Source organism: Ceratotherium simum, chromosome 39 (genome assembly GCF_057802395.1).
Source record: "Ceratotherium simum simum isolate JZ-2026a chromosome 39, ASM5780239v1, whole genome shotgun sequence".
Taxonomy (NCBI): domain Eukaryota; kingdom Metazoa; phylum Chordata; class Mammalia; order Perissodactyla; family Rhinocerotidae; genus Ceratotherium; species Ceratotherium simum.
Genome location: NC_141938.1, coordinates 8738246 through 8762189, shown reverse-complemented (window position 1 = coordinate 8762189; position 23944 = coordinate 8738246). Strand labels below are relative to the sequence as shown.

Below are 23944 nucleotides of genomic sequence, written 5' to 3'. Positions count from 1 at the left end.
GACCTATCATATTTCTACAGGACTACCCAGTCTTCATCAAACCTAGCATAAAAATACTCGGGACTAACTGTTTCTTCAGGTCTTCATTTTCTTCTGAAGGCTCCTGTGTCACATTAAAGTTATACATGTATGCTTTTCTCCTTTTAGTCTCTGTTGGTCAGTTTAATTTTCAAACGAGTCAGGGACACTAAGAGAGTCAAGGAAAAGCTTTTCCTCCCCTACAGTGCTATCCATAAACAATGTGATTATTCTGTATTTTAATTCTTTATATAATGTGAATATCTTTTTTAAACTGGTGTTTAAAAACAATACATGTCATGATTTACCACTCCCGGTACATTTCACTCTGGTTGATTAAATTTAACTATGTTACATATTTCACTGTCTTACTGATACCAGACATCTTAATCTCAAGTTCGTGTGTCCAATGCACAGCAAGCCAAACACTGAGACATTGGTGCTTGGAAATGGAGAACGATTTATTCAAACTGGCAAAAATGATTAGGCAGGAGCCTGGGTTCGCTCAAATCTGCATCCCCAAGAACAGAAAGCGGGGGTGGGGGGCGTTATATAGAATGAAGGGGCTTGGCAGGAGGAGCTTCAGGGAAAGAAAGGGCTCACTCCCCACAAGCCCCTGGTCAATCTGACTTCTGGGTTTCAATGGCTGCTGAAGGCCAGCCATCTGGTGATCGTAACATCCTTGAAGGCGTTCTTTTTCTTCTCAAAACAAATCCTCTGGAAAACAAGCTCACAAATCCTCTAGACACCCGAGTCACCCCTCAAGTTAAAGAGGAAAAATATCAAATTGGTTTAATATCTACAGTAACCCTCAGGCACCTGGCTTCAATCCCCACTGTCTTTTTTCCCTTCCTCATTCTTGTAGGAAGTGGGATGTTGATCATTCTGGCTACTTCTTGCTGAAAGGGGGAGAAGATGCGGAAACTGAGGAAGGAAAATTTTCAACCTGGGATTGGAAATACTCTTGGGTACCAGGCTATATTTTGCATTTTGCGTTATCGTTATTTGATACTCTGTATTTGAGCAACCCAAATTTTCAGAATCCAAAATGCAAGAACCCAATTTGTTTTACCCATCTGACTGTTTGATGTCAGCTGTCTTAACCTGGAACAACAGCTTAAGGTCTTTCAGTGGCTCACATGACCAATTTTTTCCTTTTCAATTTCTGAGTGCTCTGGTAGTGGAGGGGCAAGCCTCTCTCAGGTGTGATGAATCCATGGCTTGACTCTGGCCAATTTGACTGATGAATAGGTGGTCAGGAGGACTTCATAAGGTCCAGTCCACTTAGGGGTTAGTTGATCCACTGGCCCACACTCCTTCCAAGACTTAAGGAGAAGCTGGTCACCTGCCTTGATGTGGTGGAGTGGAACAACTGACAGGAACAGGGACCGGTGAGAGGCAAACTCATGAACAGAAGTTAGAATTTCATTTAAAAATTTTAAAAGCTGCCTGACTGCCATTTCCTTGTTTTGTATATAATCTCCCTCCATTGGTGAAGCTGAGAATGGCCTCTCATACATCATTTCAAAGGGGCTCAATTGAAGCCTACTTCGAGGGGGCTACATGGTTCCTCAACAGGGCAGAGGGCAACACCTTGTCCAGTTAAATTTGTTTCCTGACAGATTTTGGTAATCATCTTCTTTGATGTGTGGTTCATCTTTTCAGTCTTTCCCATCAACTGGGGCTGCCATGAGGCATGGAGTTTCCAAGTGATCTGCAATGCTCCTGATACTTCCTGGGTTATTTGGGATATAAATGAAGCTCCATTGTCGCTCTGGGTTGACGGTGGGAGTCCATACTTGGGAATGATCTCCTTTAGCAAAGCTTTGGTCACTTCAGTGGCCTTCTCAGCTCTAGAAAGGAAAGCTTCAACCCACCCTGTGAAGATATCTGTGAATAATTGGAGGTACACTACATTCCCAGACGCTCGGGTCATCGTAGTAAAGTCCACTTGCCGGTTCTCACAGGAGGCCACTCCTCGATGTTGAACCCCCTTTTTCAAGGAAGGTGGCCCCGTCCTGGGATTATTTTGGCACAGATAACACGTTGTTGGGTAACTTTCTGATTGGTACATTGCAAATTTGGACCAACTAAATACCTTTGGATCCACTGAAAGTTGGCATCCCTCCCATAGTGAGTGCTCTAATGGATTTGATTAACAATTTCTCCCAGAAGGGCTTCTGGATGAGTCCTTCCAAGTTATATTTCCAGAGAAAAGGAGTCAAATTCATATTCTCTGGCTCTCTGAAAATATTTCTGAGTGTAACTAGGCTGGAATTTAACAGTCAGTTTGGGAAACTAAGGGGGCCAGGAGTGCCTCAAAACTCATATTGCTAGCAGCAGTTGTTGCTGCCCGATTGGCCAGTTGATTGCCTCTGGCTTCCAAAGTGTTCCTTTTCTGAGGTCCAGGGCAGTGCGTGATGACTACTGCCATGGGGTCATTAATGGCCCCTAGTAAGGTCAATATTTCCTGGGAAAATTCTGTTTCATTGATCCATGTGTCAGTTTTTGTACCAGTACCATGCTGTTTTGATTACTATTGCTTTGTAGTATGTTTTGAAGTCAGGGATTGTGATGCCTCCTGTTTTGTTCTTTTTTCTTAGGATTGCTTTAGCTATTTGGGGTCTTTTGTTGCCCCATATGAATTTTAGTATTCTTTTTTCTATTTCCGTGAAGAATGTCATTGGGATTCTGATTGGGATTGCATTGAATCTGTAGATTGCTTTAGGTAATATAGACATTTTAATTTATGTTTATTCTTCCAATCCATGTGCATGGGATGTCTTTCCATTTCTTTATGTCATCATTGATTTATTTCAATAATGTCTTGTAGTTTTCATTGTATAGGTCTTTCACCTCCTTGGTAAGATTTATTCCTAGATATTTTATTCTTTTTGATGCAAGTGTAAATGGTATTATCTTTTTGAGCTCTCTTTCTCTTAGTTCCTTATTAGCATACAAAAATCCAACTGATTTTTGTAGATTGATTTTGTACCCTGCAACTTTGCTGTAGTTGTTGATTATTTCTAATAGTTTTCCAACAGATTCTTTAGGATTTTCTGCATATAAAATCATGTCATCTGCAAATAGTGAGAGTTTCACTCCTTTGTTACCTATTTGGATTCCTTTTATTCCTTTTTCCTGCCTAATACCTCTGGCCAAAACCTCCAGTACTATGTTGAATAGGAGTGGTGAGAGTAGGCAGCCCTGCCTCGTTCCTGTTCTCAGAGGAATGGCTTTCAGACTTTCCCCGTTGGTTATGATGCTGGCTGTGGGTTTGTCATAAATAGCTTTTATTATGTTGAGGTACTTTCCTTCTATACCCATTTTGTTGAGAGTTTTTATCATAAATGGATGTTGTATTTTGTCAAAGGCCTCTCAGAGATGACCATGAGGTTTTTAGTCTTTGTTTTGTTCATGTGGTATATCACGTCAATTGATCTCCGGAGGTTGAACCATCTCTGCATCCCTAGTATAAATCTCACTTGATCATGGCGTATGATCTTTTTAATGTGTTGCTGTATTCGGTTTGCCAAAATTTTGTTGAGGATTATTGCATCTATGTTCATCAGCGATATTGGCCTGTAGTTTTCCTTCTTTATATTGTCTTTGTCTGGCTTTGGTATCAGGGTGATGTTGGCCACGTTGAATGATTTAGGAAGTGTTCCATCTTCCTCTATTTTTTGGAATAGTTTGAGAAGGATAGGTATTAAATCTTCTTTGAATGTTTGGTAAAATTCACCAGAGAAGCCATTTGGTCCTGGATTTTTATTTTTTGGGAGGTTTTTGATTACTGTTTCAATCTCTTTACTTGTGAATGGTCTATTCAGATTCTCCATTTCTTCTTGGTTCAGTTTTGGGAGGTTGCATGAGTCTAGGAATTTATCCATTTCTTCTAGATTGTCCAATTTGTTGGCATATAGTTTCTCATAGTATTCTCTTATAATCCTCTGTATTTCCGTGGTATCCGTTGTAATTTCTCCTCTCTCATTTCTAATTTTATTTACTTGAGGCTTTTCTCTTTTTTTCTTAGTAAGCCTGGCTAAGGGTTTGTAGATTTTGTTTATCTTCTCAAAGAACCAACTCTTTGTCTCATTAATCCTTTCCACTGTTTTTTGGGTCTCAATTTCATTTATTTCTGCTCTGATTTTTATTATTTCTCTCCTTCTGATGACTTTGGGCTTTGTTTGTTCTTCTTTTTCTAGATCTGTTAGGTGTAATTTGAGGTTGCTTATTTGGGCTTTTTCTTGTTTGTTAAGGTGGGCTTGTATCGCTATGAGTTTCCCTCTCAGGACTGCTTTTGCTGCATCCCATATGGTTTGGTATGGCATATTTTCATTTTCGTTTGTTTCCAGATAGTTTTTGATTTCTCCTTTAATTTCATCAATGATCCATTGGTTGTTCAGTAGCATGTTGTTTAATCTCCACATTTTTGTCACTTTCCCAGGTTTTTTTTTTTTTTTTTTGTGGTTGATTTCCAGTTTCATAGCATTATGGTCTGAAAAGGTGCTTGTTATGATTTCAATCTTCTTAAATTTATTGAGGCTTGCATTGTTTCCCAATATATGGTCTATCCTTGAGAATGTTCCATGCACACTTGAGAAGAATGTGTAGTCAGCTGTTTTTGGATGGAGTGCTCTGTATATGTCTACTAGGTCCATCTCATCCAGTTTTTCATTTAAGTCCACTATTTCTTTATTGACTTTTTGTCTAGATGATCTATCCATTGATGTAGGTGGGGTATTAAGATCCCCTACTATTATTGTGTTGTTCTTAATGTCTCCTTTTAGATTTGTTCATAGTTGCTTTATGTACATTAGTTCTTCTATGTTGGGTGCATATATATTTATAAGTGTTATGTCTTCTTGGTGGAGTGTCCTTTTTATCATTATATATTTCCCTTCTTTGTCTCTCTTAGCCTGTTTTATCTTGAAGTCTACTTTGTCTGATATGAGTATGGCAACACCTGCTTTCTTTTGTTTGCCATTAGCTTGGAGTATTGTCTTCCATCTTTTCACTCTGAGCCTGTGCTTGTCTTTAGAGCTGAGATGTGTTTCCTGGAGGCAGCATATTGTTGGGACTTGCTTTTTAATCCATCCTGCCACTCTGTATCTTTTGATTGGAGAGTTCAATCCATTTACATTTAGGGCAATTATTGATATGTGAGGGCTTAATGTTGCTGTTTTGGCACTTATTTTCCTGTTTTTTTGCATTTCTTTTGTTTCTTGTCCCATTTGTTTCGGACTGCCAATTCAGTTTGGTTGTTCTGTCTTATGACTCTTCTAGTTTTCTCTTTGTTTATCATATGTGATTTTGTTTTGATTATTTGTTCAGTGGTTACCTTGAGGTTTGTGTAAACAATCTTGTGTATGAGATAGTCCATTATCTGATGGCCTCCTATTCCTCCTATTTCCTTATACTAAGTCAATTCAATCACTTTCCTCTTCCCCTTCTAAGTTGTTCTCGTTATACCTTATTCTATCTTGTGTTGTGGCTGTGTGTTTACAGTGATGAGGTTAAATTTATTTTTGGTGAATTCCTTCCTTTGATCTTTGATTTTGGTATTTAAGTGGTTGCTAACCTATTCCAGTAAATATCTACTATTTTTCTGAGTTTGTCTACCTATTTTTCTCCTTGCTCCAAGCTTTGTATTCCCTTTCTCTTCTTTTTTTCAGGCCTGAGGGCCTTCTTGAGTATTTCTTGTAGTGGTGATCTCATGGCCATGAACTCCCTTAGCTTTTGTTTATCTGGGAAATTTACTATTTCTCCATCATATTTGAAGCATATTTTTGCTGGATAGAATATTCTTGGATGAAAGTTTTTGTCTTTCAGTAGTTTGAATGTATCATTCCAGTCTCTCCTAACCTGTAAAGTTTCTGTTGAGAAATCCGCTGAAAGCCTAATGTGAGTTCCTTTGTACGGGATTTTTTGTTTTTGTCTAGCTGCCCTTAATATTGTTTCTTTGTCATTGACTTTGGCCAGCCTTACCACTAGATATCGTTGGGTAGGCCTTTGCCTGTTGACGTATTTAGGTGATCTGTTGGCTTCACTTACTGGTATTTCCTGCTCCTTCCCCAGATTTGAGAAGTTCTCAGCTATTATTTCCTTGAATAGGCTCTCTGTTCATCTTTTCCTCTCTTCTCCCTCAGGAATACCTATAATTCTTATATTACATTTCCTAATAGAGTCAGTTATTTCTCGGAGACTTTCTTCATTTCTTTTTAGTCTTGGTTCTCTCTCCTCTTCTAACTGGAGCATATCTGTATTCCTATCCTCTATAATGCTAATTCTTTCCTCCATATTGTCAGCTCTGTTCTTTAAAGGTACCAGATTCTCCTTTATCTCCTCCATTGTGTTCTTCATCTCCATCAGTACTGATTGGTCTTTATGATTTCAATCTCTTTTGTGAAGAAACTTCTAATCTGATTGAATTGTTTGTCTATGTTGTCTCGTATTTCGTTGAGTTTTTTTATGATAGCTATTTTGAAATCTCTGTCATTTAGGTTATGGATTTCTGTGTCTTCAGGGTTGGTTTCTGGGTGCTTGTCATTTTCCTTCTGGTCTGGTGAGTTCACGTACCTTTGCATTGTGGTTCCTGTATTGACTTTGTTTTTCCTCATCCTGGAAATATCTGGTTGCAATTTCCACCCACAGCCACTGTGTGGGGGTAAAGGGCTGTGTAATCTGAGCCCCCTGCCCTCTGCCCCAGCTGTTCGCTGAGATCCACTGGTCACTTGGTATGGTCTGGTCGGCTGAGCTGCAGAGTCTGGCTTGCAGGGAGTGGGGGGCTCTCGCTTTCTCCTGCTGGGTCCCTGGCATGGGGGGCTTCTTGTTTGCCCCTCATTATCCACTCTCCTGGGGTGCTCAGATGTTGATGGTACCCCGTAGCAGTTCTGAGTCCTCTGTGTGGGAGTTTCCCACTGGTTGAGAGAGCCCAAGGAGCTACAGTTTCCCTGCAGAGGGCCGCCCCTCTCCCTTCTCTGGGACCCATGCAGACCTGGATCACTGATCTGATGGGGTGGGAGAGGAGGTCTCCTTACCTCTCCTCACTTCCTCCGGGGGCCCAGCACGTTCCACTCTCAGAAGTGTTGCAGTGTGGATCTTTCTGATCTTGCTTTTTGCTGTCTAGGATTCCATTGTTGGTCTGTGACTGTTCCTTTTGTTGTATCTTATTGTGGGAAGAGTTTATGGGAAAGTTCACTCCGCCAAGACGCTGATGTCCTCACTTTTCTCAGTCTGTTTTTTGATCCTCTCCCCATCTTCCCAATGGCTCATTGGCCAAGCACAGCCACCAGCAGAGAGGCCTGCTGCTTCATCCTCCATCGTTCCTTCACAATTTAGACCTGATCCTTACTGGTGTAAACCTTAAAAGCAAGTTCAACCAAGTGGGAGATGGGCAGCCCGAGAGATGGGTCTTTTGTTGTTCCATATAAATTTTGTTCTATTTCTGTGGGAAATATCGTTGGAACTTTGATAGGAATTCCATTGAATCTGTAGATTGATTTAGGAAGTACAGACATTTTAACTATGTTAATTCTTCCAATCCAAGAGCACAGAATAGCTTTCCATGTCTTTGCATCTTCTTCTATTTCTTTCAGCAGTGTTTTATAGTTTTCAGTGTACGGATCTTTCATCTCTTTGATTAAGGGTGTTTCTAGGTATATTATGCTTTGGTTTGAAATTGTAAATGGGATTGTATTCTTAATTTCTCTTTCTGCTATTTTGTTGATAGTATACAGAAATGCAACTGATTTTTGTATGTCTATTTTGTATCCTGCAACTTTATCATATTCATTTATTATTTTTAAAAGTCTTTCAGTGGATTCTTTAGGGTTTTCTATATATAAAATCATGTCATCTTCAAATAGTGACAGTTTCACTGCTTCCTTTCCATTTTGGATCTCTTTTATTTCTTTTTCTTGCCTGACTGCTCTGGCAAGGACTTTCAATACTATGTTAAATAGGAGTGGTGAAAGTGGGCATCCTTGTCTGGTTCCTATTCTTAGAGGGATAGCTTGCAGTTTTTCTCCATTGGGAATGTTATTAGCTGTGGGTTTGTCATATATGGCCTTTATTACATTGAGGTATTTTCCTTCTATACTCATTTTATTCAGGTTTTTTATCATAAATGGATGCTGTATCTTGTCAAATGCTTTCCCTGCATCTATTCAGATGATCATGTGATTTCAATTCTTCATTTTGTTATGTGGTATATCAAGTTGATTGATTTGTGGATGTCAAACCATCTCTGCATCCCTGGAATAAATCCCAGTTGTTCACGGTGTGTGATCTTCTCAATATGTAGCTGTATTTGATTTGCTGCTATTTTGTTGAGGATTTTTGCATCAATGTTCATTAGTGATATTGGCCTGTAATTTTCCTTTTTTGTGTTTTCCTTGTCTGGTTTTGGTATCAGGATAATTTTGGCTTCATAGAACAAGTTAGGAAGATTACCCCCCTCTTCAATTTTTGGAAGAGTTTGAGAAGGATAGGTATTAAGTCTTCCTTCAATGTTTGGTAGAATTCACCAGGGAAGCTGTCTAGTTCTGGACTTTTATTTTTTGCTAGGTTTTTTTATTACTGTTTCAATCTCCTTACTGATGATTGGTCTATTCAAATTCTTTATTTCTTCTTGATTCCGTTTTGGAAGGTTATATAATTCTAAGAATTTATCCATTTCTTCTAGATTATCCAATTTGTTGGGGTATAGTTTTTCATGGTATTCTCTTATAATCTTTTGTATTACTGAAATGTCTGTCGTGATTTCTCCTCTTTCATTTCTGATTTTCTTTATTTGAGCCTTCTTTCTTTTTTTCTTGGTGAAAAAAGGCTTGTCAATTTTATTTATCTTTTCAAAGAACCAGTTCTTAATTTCATTAATTTTTCTATTTTTTTTTAGTCTCTATTTCATTTTTTTCTGCTCTGATTTTTATTATTTCCTTCCTTCTACTAATTTTGGGCTTTATTTGTTCTTCTTTTGCCAGTTCCTTTAGGTGCACTATTAGATTGTTTATTTGAGATTTTTCTTGTTGGTTGAGGTAGGCTTGTGTTGCTACAAACTTCCCTCTTGGAACCACTTTTGCTGTATTCTATAAATTTTGGCATGCTGTATTTTCATTTTCATTTGTCTCCAGGTATTTTTTTATTTCTCCTTTTATTTCTTTGTTGACACAATCGATGTTCAGTAGCATTTTGTTTAATCTCCACTTATTTGTGGATTTTCTGATTTTCTTCCTGTAGTTGATTTCTAGTTTCATACCATTGTGGTCAGAAATGATGCTTGGTATTATTTCAATCTTCTTAAATTTATGGAGACTTGTTTTGTGACCTAATATGTGATCAATCCTGTAGAATGTTCCATGTGCATTTGAAAAGAATGTGTATTCTCAGGTTTGGGAGGGATGTTTTATATATATCTACTAAGTCCAACTAGTCCTGTGTGTCATTTAAGGCCAATGTTCCCTTTTTGATCTTCTATTTGGATGATCTATCCATTGGTGTAAGTGGAATGTTAAAGCCCCCTGCTATTATTGTGTTGTTGTCTATTTTTCCTTTTATCTTTGCTAAAAATTGCTTTATATATTTAGATGCTTCTTTGTTGGGTGCATGGATATTTACAAGTATTATACCTTCTTGTTGGATCATTCCCTTTATCATTATGTAGTGCTCTTTTTTGGCTCTTGTTACAGTTTTTGTTTTAAAGTCTATTTTGTCTGAGGTAAGTATTGCTACCCCAGCTTTCTTTTCATTGCCATTTGCATAGAGTACCTTTTTCCATCCCTTCAGTTTCAGTTTGTGAGAGTCTTTAGGTCTGAAGTGTGTCTTGTACGCAGCATATATATGGGTCTTGTTTTTTTGTCCAATCAGCCACCCTTTGCCTTTTGATTGGAGCATTTAGTCTATTGACTTTTAAAAAGTAGCTATTGAAAAGAATATCCTTATTGCCATTTTGTTACTTTTTTCTGGGTATTTTAGTAGTTCTCTGTTCTTTTCTTCTTCTCTTGCTCTCTTCCATTGTGGTTTGATGGCTTTCTTTAGTATTATGTTTGGGTTCCTTTCTCCTAATTTTTTATGTATTTATTTTAGGTTTCTAGTTTGTGATTACCATGAGGTTCATATATAATAACCTACATATATAGCAATCTATATTAAGTTGATGGTCACTTTAGTTTGACCTCTTGCTAAAAGCTCTACTCGTTTACTCCTCTCTTCCCACATTTTACATTTTTGATATCATATCTAACCTCTTTTTTTTTATTTGGTCCATGTGTATCCATTACCCTCTTATCACGAAAATAGGTAATTTTAGTACTTTTGTCTTTTGACCTTCATATTCGCTTCATAGGTGGTTGATCTGGTACCTTTATTGTATATTTGCCTTTACTGGTGATTTTATTGATTTTTTTTTTGATAATTTTCTTATTCCTAATTGTGGTCTTCTCTTTTCCACTTAAATAAGTCCCTTTAACACTTCTTGTAAAGTTGGTTTCTTGGTGATAATCTCCTTTAGTTTTTGCTTGTCTGGGAAAATCTTTATCTCTCCTTCCATTCTGAATGATAATCTTGCCAGGTACAGTATTCTTGTCTGTAGTTTTTTTTCCTTTCAGCAATTTAAATATATCATGCCACTCACTTCTAGCCTGTAAGGTTTCTGCTAAGAAGTCAGCTGATAGCCTTATGGGGTTTCCTTTGTATGTAACTCTTGCCTTTCTCTTGTGGCTTTTAGGATTCTCTCTTTATCTTTAATTCTTGACATTTTAATTGTAATGTGTCTTGATGTGGGCCTCTTTTTGAGTTTCTCTTGTTTGGTACTCTCTGTGCGTCCTGCATGTCTCTTTCCTTCATTAGGTTAGAAAAGTTTTTAGCTATTATTTCTTCAAATAGATTCTCTGCCCCTGTGTCTCTCTCTTCTCCTTCTGGGAATCCTATAACATAGATGTTAGTGTCCTTGATGTTGTCCCAGAGGTCCCATAGACTGTCCTCATTATTTTAATTCTTTTTTCTTTCATCTCTTCAACTTGGGTGATTTCCTGTAGTCTTTCATCCGGCTCGCTGATCCATTCTCCTGTGTCCTCTACTCTGCTATTGAGTCCCTCTAATGAATTTTTCATTTCCAGTATTGTGTTCTTCATTTCTGATTGGTTCTTTTTTTTGTATTTTCTAATTCTTTGTTTAAGTAGTAACTGAGTTCATCCATTGTTCTCCCAAGATCAATGAGCATCATTAAGGCTGTTTGTTTGAACTCTTTGTCAGGTAGATAGTTTATTCCTGTTTCATTTAGTTCTTTTTCTGGGATTTTGTCCTGTTCCCTTATTTGGAACATATTCCTTTGTCTCCTCGTTTTACCTCTTTCTATGTACTTATATCTATGTATTAGGTAAGTCAGTTATACCTCATGATCTTGGAAAGGTGGTCTTATGTAAGAGATGCCTTATGAGGACCAGCAGTGTGCTTCCCTTTTGTCACCAGTTCCAAATGTTTGAGGAGTGTCCTCTATGTAAGCTATGTGTGTTCTTCTGTCTTGGCAGGGTTGCTCTTGCTACAGTTGCCTGGGGAGTCTAGGCTGTCCTCCAGGCTGGCTGACTGTAATGTGCAGCTGCTAATGTGCAGCTGCATGTGGCTGCTATGGTGCTTTCAGTCACCTTTTTGGATGTGGGGAACCCCAACACAGTTGGCTGAATGTCTAATAGCACATTCCTGAGGCAGTTTTTCTGTTAAGTGAGTAGGCCCCCAGTGTGGCTGGTCTCTAGCCTCAGGAGCTTACAATTGCTGCAGGCCTCCAGCCTGCAAGGTTGTTGTCAGCTCTTTCAGGGTTGTAGCTCAGTGGGGCCGGCCCCAGGCATGGGAGCCCCCAATTGTTTCAGGCTGTGGAAGGTGAGACCAATCCCCTATGTGGCTGTTTGAGAAGCACAAGTCTACTGCAGCTGACATGCCCCACTCCTCGCAGGGCCACACACCCTATCAGCACAGTCCTGCCCCATGTGTGCACCCCAACCCACTGAAGTAGACTCAGTCATCTCACTGCAGAGGCCCATACACTCCACCAATACAGACCTGCCCCTCATGAATGCCCTGCCCTGCAGAGGCAGACCCACTCACTGGGTTGCAGAGGTTCCAGGGACCCCACCTATGTTTGCCCACAAGTTGCCCAAGGGCATGCTGTTGGGTGTGGCCAGTCCCTAGGGCCAGCTTCAGGCCCTGGCTGAGCTGGATTACATCAGTGCTCTAGTGGGTGGGGAAGACTCCTGCACTAACAGGCCAGGGGAAGAACTCCAATAGCATCTACTAGAATCTGTGTCAGTATGCCTGTACTAGGTCACAATAATGGCTACTGCTAATGTTTCTGTTGCTAGAGAGGTCTCACCTCTCACTGAGATGCACACAGAGCCTATCAGGTGAGTCTCTTTTCACCAAAGGATGGGGCACCTTTCTGGTGATCTTAGGTTGCTTTGCAAAACAGGTAAATTTGTGGATGGGCCCTTTAAAAGCAGGCTTTTTTTCCCCTTATGTCTGATAGCTTTTCTGGGGGTATTCCCCATTGTAGTTAATAGCCAGCAATACTAGGTATTAGAACATTTATCTCAGTCTTGCTGAGCTCAAAAGACGCTTATTGTGATAATATTCCCCAGCTCAGATTCCCCATTCCTCCAGGGAAGGCTTCATATTTTAAGGTTGCTCCTGGCTAGCCATGAAGTGTCATGAATAGAATCTGGCTTTTTTCTCTCTAGAAAGGAATTTCATCCTCTTCCACCTGAGTCAACACTGTCCTTTTTTGTGGGTGTTCTTTTTATCCAGTTTTCAGTTCTCTTTTAGGGGTAATTATTCCAAGAGTAGTTTTAAATTCATTGTGTCCATGGAGGAGGCGAGTTCAGAATCTGCCTATGCCGCGATCTTGACACTGTCTGTTAACGCCTCTGGATAGTACAGAATTAGAATTCCTAAACCATCACTCAGATTTCATAATTCTCTTTTAAAATTTAATATATTCATACTGAGCAATGCCCCAAATCTTTTCACCTCCCTTAAGGTATTTATACCTCTACCCAAGAAGTATTGTGTGGCAGGTGCACGGCATCCATCCAAATACAAGCTCTGCACCTGAGCAAAGATTGGACTATGTTGCCTATAAACTTGAAATTCATAAAACTATCCCATGATAACACTATTCAAGTACATTAGTCATGTATTCTATGATAAGCTAGAAACTTTGTCAATAATATTCTCTACCTCATCCTAAGAGAATCTTCCCCCAAAGGGTGATAGGTGGCATATAATTTAAAGAAAGAAGCTAAATGAGAGAAAGAATGAAATGCATAGGTTCCTAAGAAAACAGATGAAAATAGCTTCAATATTTGGTCTTTGAATGACAGAGATTTATAAGATAAGACAGACTTATGTGATACTTATAAGATAATCAAGTGCCATAACAGGTTTGTCTCTGTAAAGTGGTCTCTCAAGGGTGGGAAAGAAGGGACCATGACTGTCTTTATCACTTGGTGTATTAGTTAGACTCAAGCACTCTGAATTTAATACAGACTAGTACTTGCTTTTTCAAGGGGAAAAATTGTCCACCTGAATGAAAAGTCTGATGTTCTTATTTCTATAATGGGAACTGTGATAATAAATAATAAGGATGTCACAGTGATGAGAAATGAATGGAGAAAAATCATCCAGCATGGCACTAAGCATTTGGGACCCTCATACTGACATTTCTTATCTTAGATTTTTGTCTGCCATGAACAACAGCTCCTGGCATGTTTCAATGCTCAAAAGAAAGCAATTGGGTGGGGCAGACTGAGGAAAGAAAATAGAAATAGAGAACATCCCCAGATAGTAACTGCAAATTTCAGGGAAGCATTTCTGAGCTGAAACTCCAGCTCGGAACATTTAACATGTAGAAAAGGTATGAAAGAAACATAAATGATAAAAATATTCATTTTGCATGGATATATGATGACATATATTGTGGCTAAGATGAATCAAATAATAAAAATAATCAAATATATGAATAAAAACAAATAATGAAAAACTACAAGGGAAAAAATTTTGTATGAAGTCTACAGCATAAAAAAATTTTAATATTTTTATCCCACATATATATGTTTATTTTTATTATGGATTATTCAAGTGAAACAGAAGTACAGAGTAACAATGAAGAGCTTGGTACCCATCAGTCAAATTTATCAAATTCATATATGTCACTATTCTCATGGTAAGAATTTTTATGCAATGAGTAATACAGGTATTCTTGAAGCCCCCACATCATGTAATTGAACAATCTTGATTACCTTCCTTCCCCAGGAGAACCACTACATGAACTTCATGTACATTATTCCTGTGCAATTTTTACTATAATTCAGATTATTGTTCCATAAGTAATTGCACTGTTTTGCATTTTTAAGCATTATATAAATGGAACCATACTGTACATTTCATTTACAATTCTCATCTTTATGTAATTTAATTTTGATTAATGTTGATATATTTAGTCCCACTACATTAATTTTAATTAGCAGAGAGTATTCCAATATATTGTTGTATCAAAATTTATTTCTCCATTCCCAAACTGATAACTCTATGATTAGTGTCTTTCATTCTATATATGTTTATTAATACACATGCAATACAAAGCCATGTATGGGATGTACCATCACATTCTAGATTGTGTTGTCTCTAGGAAGTAGATAACAAAAACTGAGAAGGATACAAAAGAGGTGTCTTCTGTATGCATATTATTTTGTTACTTTATAAAAAAGACCTGAAGTTGATATAGCAGAATGTTAACAATTGTTAATTGTGGAATGAGTGAAGGGTGGTCACATGATTTTTTATTATACTACCTCAACTGTTCTTATATAAAATACATGGTAACTTTATAAAGAGGAAGAAGTGTATTAGGAAGACAGTCACCTGAGTCTCTCTCTCTGTCTCCACTTTCTCCCCAGCATCCTCACAGCCCAGTTACAGGGATAATACAAATATTCTTATGTACAGTGGTATAGCAAGAACCAGCAACGGAAATGAAGGAAAAGCTGACCAAACTCCTTTCTAGTGACCACACAAGAATTCAAATAAATGTCAGAAGGTTTTATATAAGTCATCATGTTTGAGAGGGGGCAGATTTCTGCTTAAGAGGAAAACAGACATCACAGTGGAATGATGCTTGACATCTCTGAACGTACCATCTGGGAGATCTGTCCTCAGGAAGGGCAGAGGGATTGAGTGATACCTAGGCTCCTGGACAACAGGGATCTGTGGAAGGAAGCTCAGATGTGATACTTCTTTTCTGGAAAAAGACTGTTGATTGAGGTGGTCACAAGCAGTTGCAGTCTCTGTATCCCTAAAGGCTCAATTTCCAAAGCTCCTCATTAGCCAAGCAATTTTATTGTCATTGAGATCCCAATACAGCGCAAACCCTTAAAGACCAAGACTCTAGGAAGGAGGAATTGAGGATGACTGCTTCCCTGACCCTATAAGACCAGGTGTATACCATCTACTTTTCTCTATCTGTGTCTGCTCATCTCTGTTTCAAATATGTTGCAAACATGGGCACACCGTCCTTCTCCGACTGGATTCCAGTCTTCTTTTTTTAAGCATGAACAAAGCTACATCTATATAAGCAATCACATCAGGAAGACTGATACTAATTTTAGGTGTCAAAATATAGTATGTATGCGGATATAAATAATACATTTAAAAATATAGCTAAGTTATGGTAAAATTAGAAAGACTCACGGGTTGGTTTTTCTTTGCAAGTGTCACTGAATGTTTACTGACAATATTCACTGTGTATATTTTATACAATAGATTCTAATCTATTCTCTGTGACAATTCTGTCTTGATCAATACAGACAGGTCTGCTACTCTCTTTTTAGATTTTCTCAATCATCTTGTCTAATTTCATCACAATATTTATAATATATGGTTTTCTTTCCTTTAGAGGATGGTGGGTGAAATTATATCTCTTGATGTTTAATAGAGTTGTAAGAAGTTACAATGCCATGGCAAAGCACTTGTGCGCAGGTGTAATCTCAGTACATTAAGTTAGGTTTCACCCATTATCTAATTGATAATAGAGATGATACTTCGTGTTAATGTTAATTAAAACATTTTTCATCTTTAATGAATTCAATATTTTCATGTGTTTATCAAATTATTTCCTTTATTGTCAACTGCTTCAGTGTGAACTTTGTTAACCTACAATATTCTTGATACAAGATGGCAGTGTAATGTCATCCCTTAACCTCATTTACTTCAGACGCATGCAATAATAGATAAAGTATAAAAAGACATAAAGATAAATTTATAAAGCCAAGGACACAGGTGGAGATTTGTTATTGAGACATGTGAGTGAACACAAGAGTTGTGGACACTGCCTGTGACCATGACTGTGGACTTAGAAAAGCAGAAAGTTTCAAAAAAGCCTCAATGCAGATGATTTGGTGGTTGGATTTTTGATATTCTCAAAATCACTGAGCAGCAAGAATCAGTTATGAGACTGAATTCTGGGCTAGAGAATTGGTGATTGATAAGGGCAACTGTGAAGCTACTAGTTGATAAAGAGTGAGCACATGATTGGAAAGAGAGAGAAAAAAACCTAGTAATTAAAATGAATCTGCAATTCAAAATTTAAATACCCAGGAAGAATATAACCCTGAAATGGTGAGCCTACAAAACCAAGAATCAGAACGTCAATTCCAAGATAAGAATTTTAAAATACGTGTTTGCTTTTTGCATGTGGCTTACTTCACTCAGCATAATAGTCTTTGAGAATCATACAAATTGCTGCCTGTATAAATACTTCATTCCTTTTTATTGCTATATTTTATTATAATGATATACCACAGTTTACTTATGCATTCTCTACTGAAGTACATTTGGGTTGTTTCATTTTTCGTCAATTATGAATTGAGCTACTGTAAGTATTTATGCAGGTTATGGTGACATATGATTCCATTTATATGACATTATGAAAAATACAAAACTATAAGGATGGAGAACAGATCAATGGCTCACAAAGATGAAGGAGCATGTGACTACAGAGGAAACAGATATTAGTTTACTTGTGTTAAAATACAAAGAGCAGTCTGTAAAAAGTGAATTTTATTGCATGATAATTTTAAAGATAAATTTTTAAAACATTAAAACATGGGTATAGATAGCATTCTAAGATGGAGAGTGAATTTAAATAATAAAGATTCTGAGAGATAGTTACACACCCTTATTCATGGTAGCACAATTCACAATAGCCAAGAGGTGAGAGCAACACAAGTGTCCATCAATGGATGAATGGATAAACACAATATGCTGAATATATATACAGTGCAATATTATCCTTATAAAGGAAGAAAATTCTGCCATGTGCAACAAGGTGGATAAAACGTGAGAACATTAGGTTAAGTGAAACAAGCCAGTCCCAAAAAGACAAATCCCACTGATATGAATTGTCTAAAGTACTGAAATTCATAGAAACTGAAAGTAGAATGGTGGTTACCAGAGGCTGGGAAGAGGTGAAAAAAGAGACTTACTGTTTAAAGGGCCTGAGTTTCAGATTTGCAAGATGAAAAAGCTCTTATATTTAACACTACTAAACTTTGCACTTAAAAATGGTTAACATGGTAAATTTTATGTTATGTGTATGTTGACATGATAAAAATATACATAAATCGATGAAAAAATATTGCAAAATATTAAATCTATTGGATCTAGGTAGTCAGTAAATGGGTGTTCATTATATTATTCTTTCAATTTTCTGTATGTTTAAAAATTTTCACAATAAAAAGTTGAATAAAAGAATATGTATTGGATGATTCTTCTTATATGAAACATCTAGAGTAGGAACATTCATAGAGACAGCAAGGAGACTAGAGATTGCAGGGAATGAGGCAAGGGGAGAGACTGAGGTGATGAAAAACATATGGAAAAAGATGGTGATGATGGCTGCACAATATTGTAAATGTAATTATGCCACCAAATTCAAAGCTTAAAAATCATCAAAATTGCAAATTTTATGTTATATATGTTACTGCAATTAAAAAAATTAGACTAAACATGTAATAGGTATTTTATTTCCATTACAGAATTTCAATACCAACTTTTCACAGTTTAAAAGTAGTAGATTCAATATATTTTTTCCACATATCAATGGACCATTCATTGAAATTATGGTCCTTTTTATTATCAATATTGTTATGGTAACTTGTTAATTATCAGAGAAGCAACTATGATAAAATGTACTTTGTGGTTGTAATTAACAGAGTTTGGTGCTTCTTTGTAACCACAGTAAACTTATTGTTAGCTGACTGGTGTGCTATAATTATTAAGACATGTTATATTGGTCTGGGGGTAAATACAAGACCTTTTGGTCAAAAGATAGAGCCAAGAAAGAAATCAACACAGAACTGGGCAGTTTATGCAGGAACATAAAAATGAATTTGGATCCTGCTTCGCATCGAAGGGAGAACTAAATTCCAGGAGGGTTCATGCTTCAAATGTAAAAGCCAAAACTGAAAATTCTTCAGATCGAACTACTATGGGTTTCATAAACAAGACCTATTGAGTACAAGCCATTATGGAAAGTATTGACAAACTACAACTATATGAAAATGAAACACTTGTGTTCATTCAAAAGAAAAGTATAAAGGATATCCAAAGAGAAGTCATAGACTTAGAGAAGAAATTTGCAATGCATATACCTGACTAAGACTAATATCTTAATTATATAAAGAACTCATAAGAATTAATAAGAAAAAGATAAACAACTCAATAGAAATACCACAAATAGATATTCAACAGAAAGGAAAATAAATGTGTGAAAATGCTTTCAACCATAAAATAATAAGACGTATGCAAGTTGATGAAAAATTTTTTATATCCACAAAATTGTCAGTATAAATGAAAAAGTGTTGGTGATGACATGGCTCAACAGAAACACTTAATGTGTGTGTAAATTGACTCATCCACTTAGGAAAATTTTTGGAAACTACACAAAGGAGAATAGATGTTCCCTTTAACCAATAATTCCATCACAAATATAAAATTCTTATTTCTACCAGGAGACATACAAAAGAATATTCAAACAGATTTATTCATAATAGCAAAAAACCAGCTACAAGCAAATAAAATTTCCATCAATATCATAAAGGATCTAGTTTGAAACATCACCACACACAATGTAAAAATACAGGATATTGGAGAAAAATCAGTTACTAATAACACTCAACAACGTGACTGAATCTCAAAAGTGAAATAATGAGAAAAACAATCAGGATACAAAGTTCATATATTAAAATTAAACTTTTAACAAGTTTGAAAAGAGGCAAATTTCTAAATTGTGAAGGAATACATACAGGGACGATAAGATGGTGACATTTAATCCTATTGCTAGTGTATTAGGGTAAATATGATCAAATACTGACAATTTCACAGGATTTAACCTAATAAAAGAACATCAAAGAAAATGATAAATATATAATTCAGGATTGTATTTGTCACTGGGATAGGAGAGGGTGATGTGGGTGGGAGACCATTCTGTTGGATCCTCTTAAGATAGCATTGCTTTGTTTTTAACCCCAGGGTGGGTATATGTGTAGTTGTTATGTTACTGTTCTTTCAGAACTACACATAGATTTTATGCACTACTTCGTATATGATATTTTAACAAGTAAAATTGAGAAAAGGCTCTTCCATATTCCTAATTCTAAATATGTTTACTCAGGTTCTTCTAATATGAAAGTCATGGATCTCAGACTTCAGAGATCATCAGAATCTCACAAAATGCTTATTAAAAAGTCTCATCCCTCGCATGTCTCCCCAGGGGTTCAACATTAGTAGTTCTTGTTGGAGGACAAGGATATCTCCTTTGTATGAACAAAGGTCTAAGTGATTCACCTCTGCAGCTGTTCTGTGGACGTCAATGGAAGAAGCTATGCACTAGAAGATACCTCAAGTGCTGGGAAAGGAGTTGTTTCCTAGCTGTGATGCTGAAAATAAAACCGGCCTCAAACTCCACTGATGACCAGAACAGAAAGCTCTCCAGCAACTCTTTTGATTCTCATTTGAGACCTCCATTGTTTTTACCCCCTCACCTTCAGAGATGATTCTAACTCACGGCCCTGCTTTTTTATGCTTGTTGGAGAAGTGATTCTCCTAACCCTGCCACCTTCCCTTTTCTCCTCTCTTGTCTCACACTGAATACCTCCTTGTCAAAGGAAAGCAGTTCTCCATAGAATAACTTTTGTCATAAGCACATCAAAAAGTTTTACATTAGAGCCATATGACTGCACACAATCCTCTATGACACCAATGATACAGTTAATTTTATTCAATTATGTTTCTCTGTGTGGACTCCACCAGAGATGTGTAAGAAACACAGCAATACAAGAAGACCAAGGGGAGAAGTGAAAACTCAGATACATTCTCGCAAACAGATCAATAAGGTTTCAAAGCAAATAAGATGCCAGAAGATTACCAACCTTTTTTCTACCTACATAATTATTCATTTTATTATATTACCCAGACCAGAAAAGCAGCTGATAAATATAACAATAAAAGAAAACAAATCCAACTGGTGAAGAAAGTGGTAAAAATGTTGGAGACCAACAGGATTACAAGACTTAAGAATATAGGCAAGATATGGAACACAATGATAGTAGTTAAATTTTGTTGAGTACTTACTAGGTGCCAGGCATTGTCCTAAGTGTTTGTAGTGCTTATGGGGGTGGACTTCCCAGCAGGAGTTTCACTCCATATGGTCAGTCTAAGGTTCTTGTTGTAATCATTTTCCCCACACCAAGAATTAAACTAAGTAGATGGCATATGATCCTATTCTCAGTGATGAGATTAAAGTTGATTCTTATGGGTGATGCCATGGAAATGTCTGTTATAAATAGATCCTCTATTAATAGTAGGCTCAGGGAAGGGCAGTCAGTTTTCTGTCTCCAGGAATCAAATCTAGATATGATTGATGCCTGCAACTGTTGCAGCTACTGGGTTCATGAGGGGACACATCCCTAACTGAAGCCACTTCATGGAGGACTGAATAAATCCCTACTCTCTCACTCCCGTACATTCCCTACCTCTCAAGTCCTTGTAATGAAAGATAACTCTCTTTACTGTTTGAGCATATTAGAGTCAGGATTTCTTTCTCTTATTAGAAACTAAAGCTGCCTCAATGATCAAGTTCAAATATCTCACAATCATTTCAAACCACTGAGATAATCTAATCACAGTGATTTTACAGATGATGAAGCTGAGTGTTGTGGATGATAACGTTGCCCTGCATAGGTACAATTTACCTCTGACCATTCTCAGCAATTACTGAAGTAAGGTATGAAAGATGAGCCACCATGTCTCACAAGAGGCTTAACTCTGGGATGCAATTCACATGGTGCTATCCATGGGATCAGGCAGAATCTAGTCTCTGCTATGACCACAGCCTTGTTTAATTCCTTTCCCTGACCTATCCACCTTCTTTCACTTCCCTTTTGCTGAGAACTTTCCTCACAAAATTACTATACCAAGACCCTTGACCAAAGAAACTTATCTTAGAGAATGGAAATAATTTGTCCAACATCACAAAGCTAGACAAAGAGCAATTCAGGTTTCACCCTCAGTTAAAATGCACTTAGCCATCATGCTATCTATTTATTTAAGAAGAACTTGGTGATGGAGGAGTCAGGTGTTCTGGCTCAACAGTATTCATTTCACTTTGACTCATTCTAGAGAACCCAGCCCAAATCAGGTGACACAATCACAGAAAAGAAGGTATCCTACCAATGAGCCTCCTCAAGGCTCCCTTCATGTCCGTGTTCCTCAGGCTGTAGATGAAGGGATTCATCACGGGAGTAACTACAGTGTACATCATTGAAGCCACTGCCATTTTCCTGGAAGAGTTTGTCACTGCAGAACTAATGTACACTCCAAAAGCTGTCCCATAGAACAAGGTAACAACTGAGAGGTGAGACCCACAAGTGGAAAAAGCTTTATACTTTCTGCCTGAAGATGACATTCTCAAAATAGAGGAAACAATTTGAATATAAGAGAAAACTATTCCACAAAGAGGAACACCACCAAATATGCTAGCTGCAAAATATATCAGGATGTTATTGATGAGAGTATCAGAACATGCAAGCTTGATGAGCTGAACAACTTCACAAAAGAAGAGTGGGATTTCCAGTTCATTGCAGAAGGACAGTCGCAATACCATCAGACCGTGGAGCAGGGCATCCACAATGCTAATGAACAGTGAGAGTAGAATCAGCTGTCCACAGAGTCGGGGATTCATGATAACTCTGTACCTCAGAGGGTGACAAATGGCCACATAGCGATCATAGGCCATTACTGCAAGGAGAAAATTTTCCCAAAGAACAAAAGTCAGGACAAAGCAGATCTGGCTGAGGCAGCCTGCATAAGTGATGCTCTGATTCTGTGGTTGGGGGTTTGCCAGGATCTTCGGGACCATGGTTGTGCTTAAACAGATGTCAGTAAAGGAGAGATTGGAGAGAAAGAAATACATGGGTGTGTGGAGGTGGGAGTCAGAGATGACAGCCAGGACAATGAGCAGGTTTCCCAGGACGGTGACGAGGTACATGGACAGGAACAGGCTGAAGAGTATGGTCTCCAGCTCTTGATCCTCTGTCAGTCTCAAGAGAAGAAATTCTGAAACATCTGTTTTGTTTCTGGGTCCCATGTTGTTGATGAATCTGATGGGAGAGATGTGGTCCTTAGACCAGGAGCAAGAGTATCATCTGAGGCAAACACCTTCTGGGAAGAGAAGGAGTCAAATGGAGGGATGCCTTCTGTATGCGTGTAATTTTGTTATTTTGAAAACAGACCGCAAGGTAATAAAGCAGTATGTCAATATTTATTAACTCTGGAAAGGGTTAAGGAATGATCATTTTAAATATTACACTGTCTATGCTGTTCATATTATTTTAAACATTTTGTAATTTTCTTAGGAGAAACAGGTAGTCCAGGGAGGCAGTCTGATGATGCTATCTGGATCTGCACCTCCTTCTCCAGAGACCTCACAGCCTGGAAAAAGATATAATACAAATGTGTGTTAAAAACCCAGAATTGGAAGATACGGTGAAACTGACCAAGCCTCTTCCCTGAGACCACTGTAAGAATTAAGTAAATGCCAGTGAATTTTATAACAATCACCATGTTTGTAGATGAGGATATTCCTGCTGAGGAGGAAAATGTTCTTTGCCATGGCAGAGAGAGTACAAGACTAGCAGAATGAGGGTTGCTTTAGAATCAGAAGACAGATACCTAAGGGAGTATGTCAAGAAGATAGAAGACAGGCAGGAGGCAAATGGATGTCTTGGTTCTAATCATGTGATGCATGTATGCTCCTCAGAGTTTCCCCTGGATGAACTTGCAGTAAAACAACTATCCTCATTAGCAAACATTAGCTAAGGAATATTAGGTTACCTGGATGACATCACCGTGGAATGATGCTGGACATTCCTCCTATATATTGAATGATAGAGACTGAAGCTGTATCCTTAGAAGAGGAGAGGGACTGAGGGAAGCCCTGGGTCCTGGACAAGAAGTAGCATGGCTGGAAGGAAACTCATGTGTGTTGTTTCTTTACTGGGTAAAGGCTGTTGAATGAGGTGGTCACACACAGGCTCTTTGAAGTCTTTGTATCCCTTGAGAATCAATATCCAAAGCTCCTCATTAGCCAATTTTATTATCATTCTGAACCCAGAGCTATGCAAATCCTTAAAGATAGACTGTAGAATGGGAGAATTCAGGATGGTTGATTCCCTGATGCTACAAGGCCAGGTTTTCACCATTCACTTCTCCACCTGTTTCTGCTCACATCTATTGCATAGACCTTGCAAATGTGGACCCATTACGCTGCTCTAATTGGATTCCAGTATTATTTTTTTAGGTACAACCAATGACGTATCTATGT

General features: G+C 37.7%; 1 protein-coding gene across 1 annotated transcript; it reads right to left on the bottom strand.

The window, feature by feature from the left end:
* Positions 1–19128: 19128 nt before the first annotated feature.
* LOC101392893 (olfactory receptor 7G1-like) lies at positions 19129–23047 on the bottom strand. The gene has a single exon (XM_087425574.1). It carries the CDS (start codon positions 22706–22708, stop codon positions 21770–21772), a length of 939 nt encoding a protein of 312 aa, XP_087281700.1. The 5' UTR covers positions 22709–23047; the 3' UTR covers positions 19129–21769.
* Positions 23048–23944: the final 897 nt, after the last annotated feature.

What these genes read in the sequence shown, in the direction of transcription:
- LOC101392893 (XM_087425574.1), bottom strand. Translation starts at nt 22,708, where the DNA reads ATGGGACCCAGAAACAAAACAGATGTTTCAGAATTTCTTCTCTTGAGA.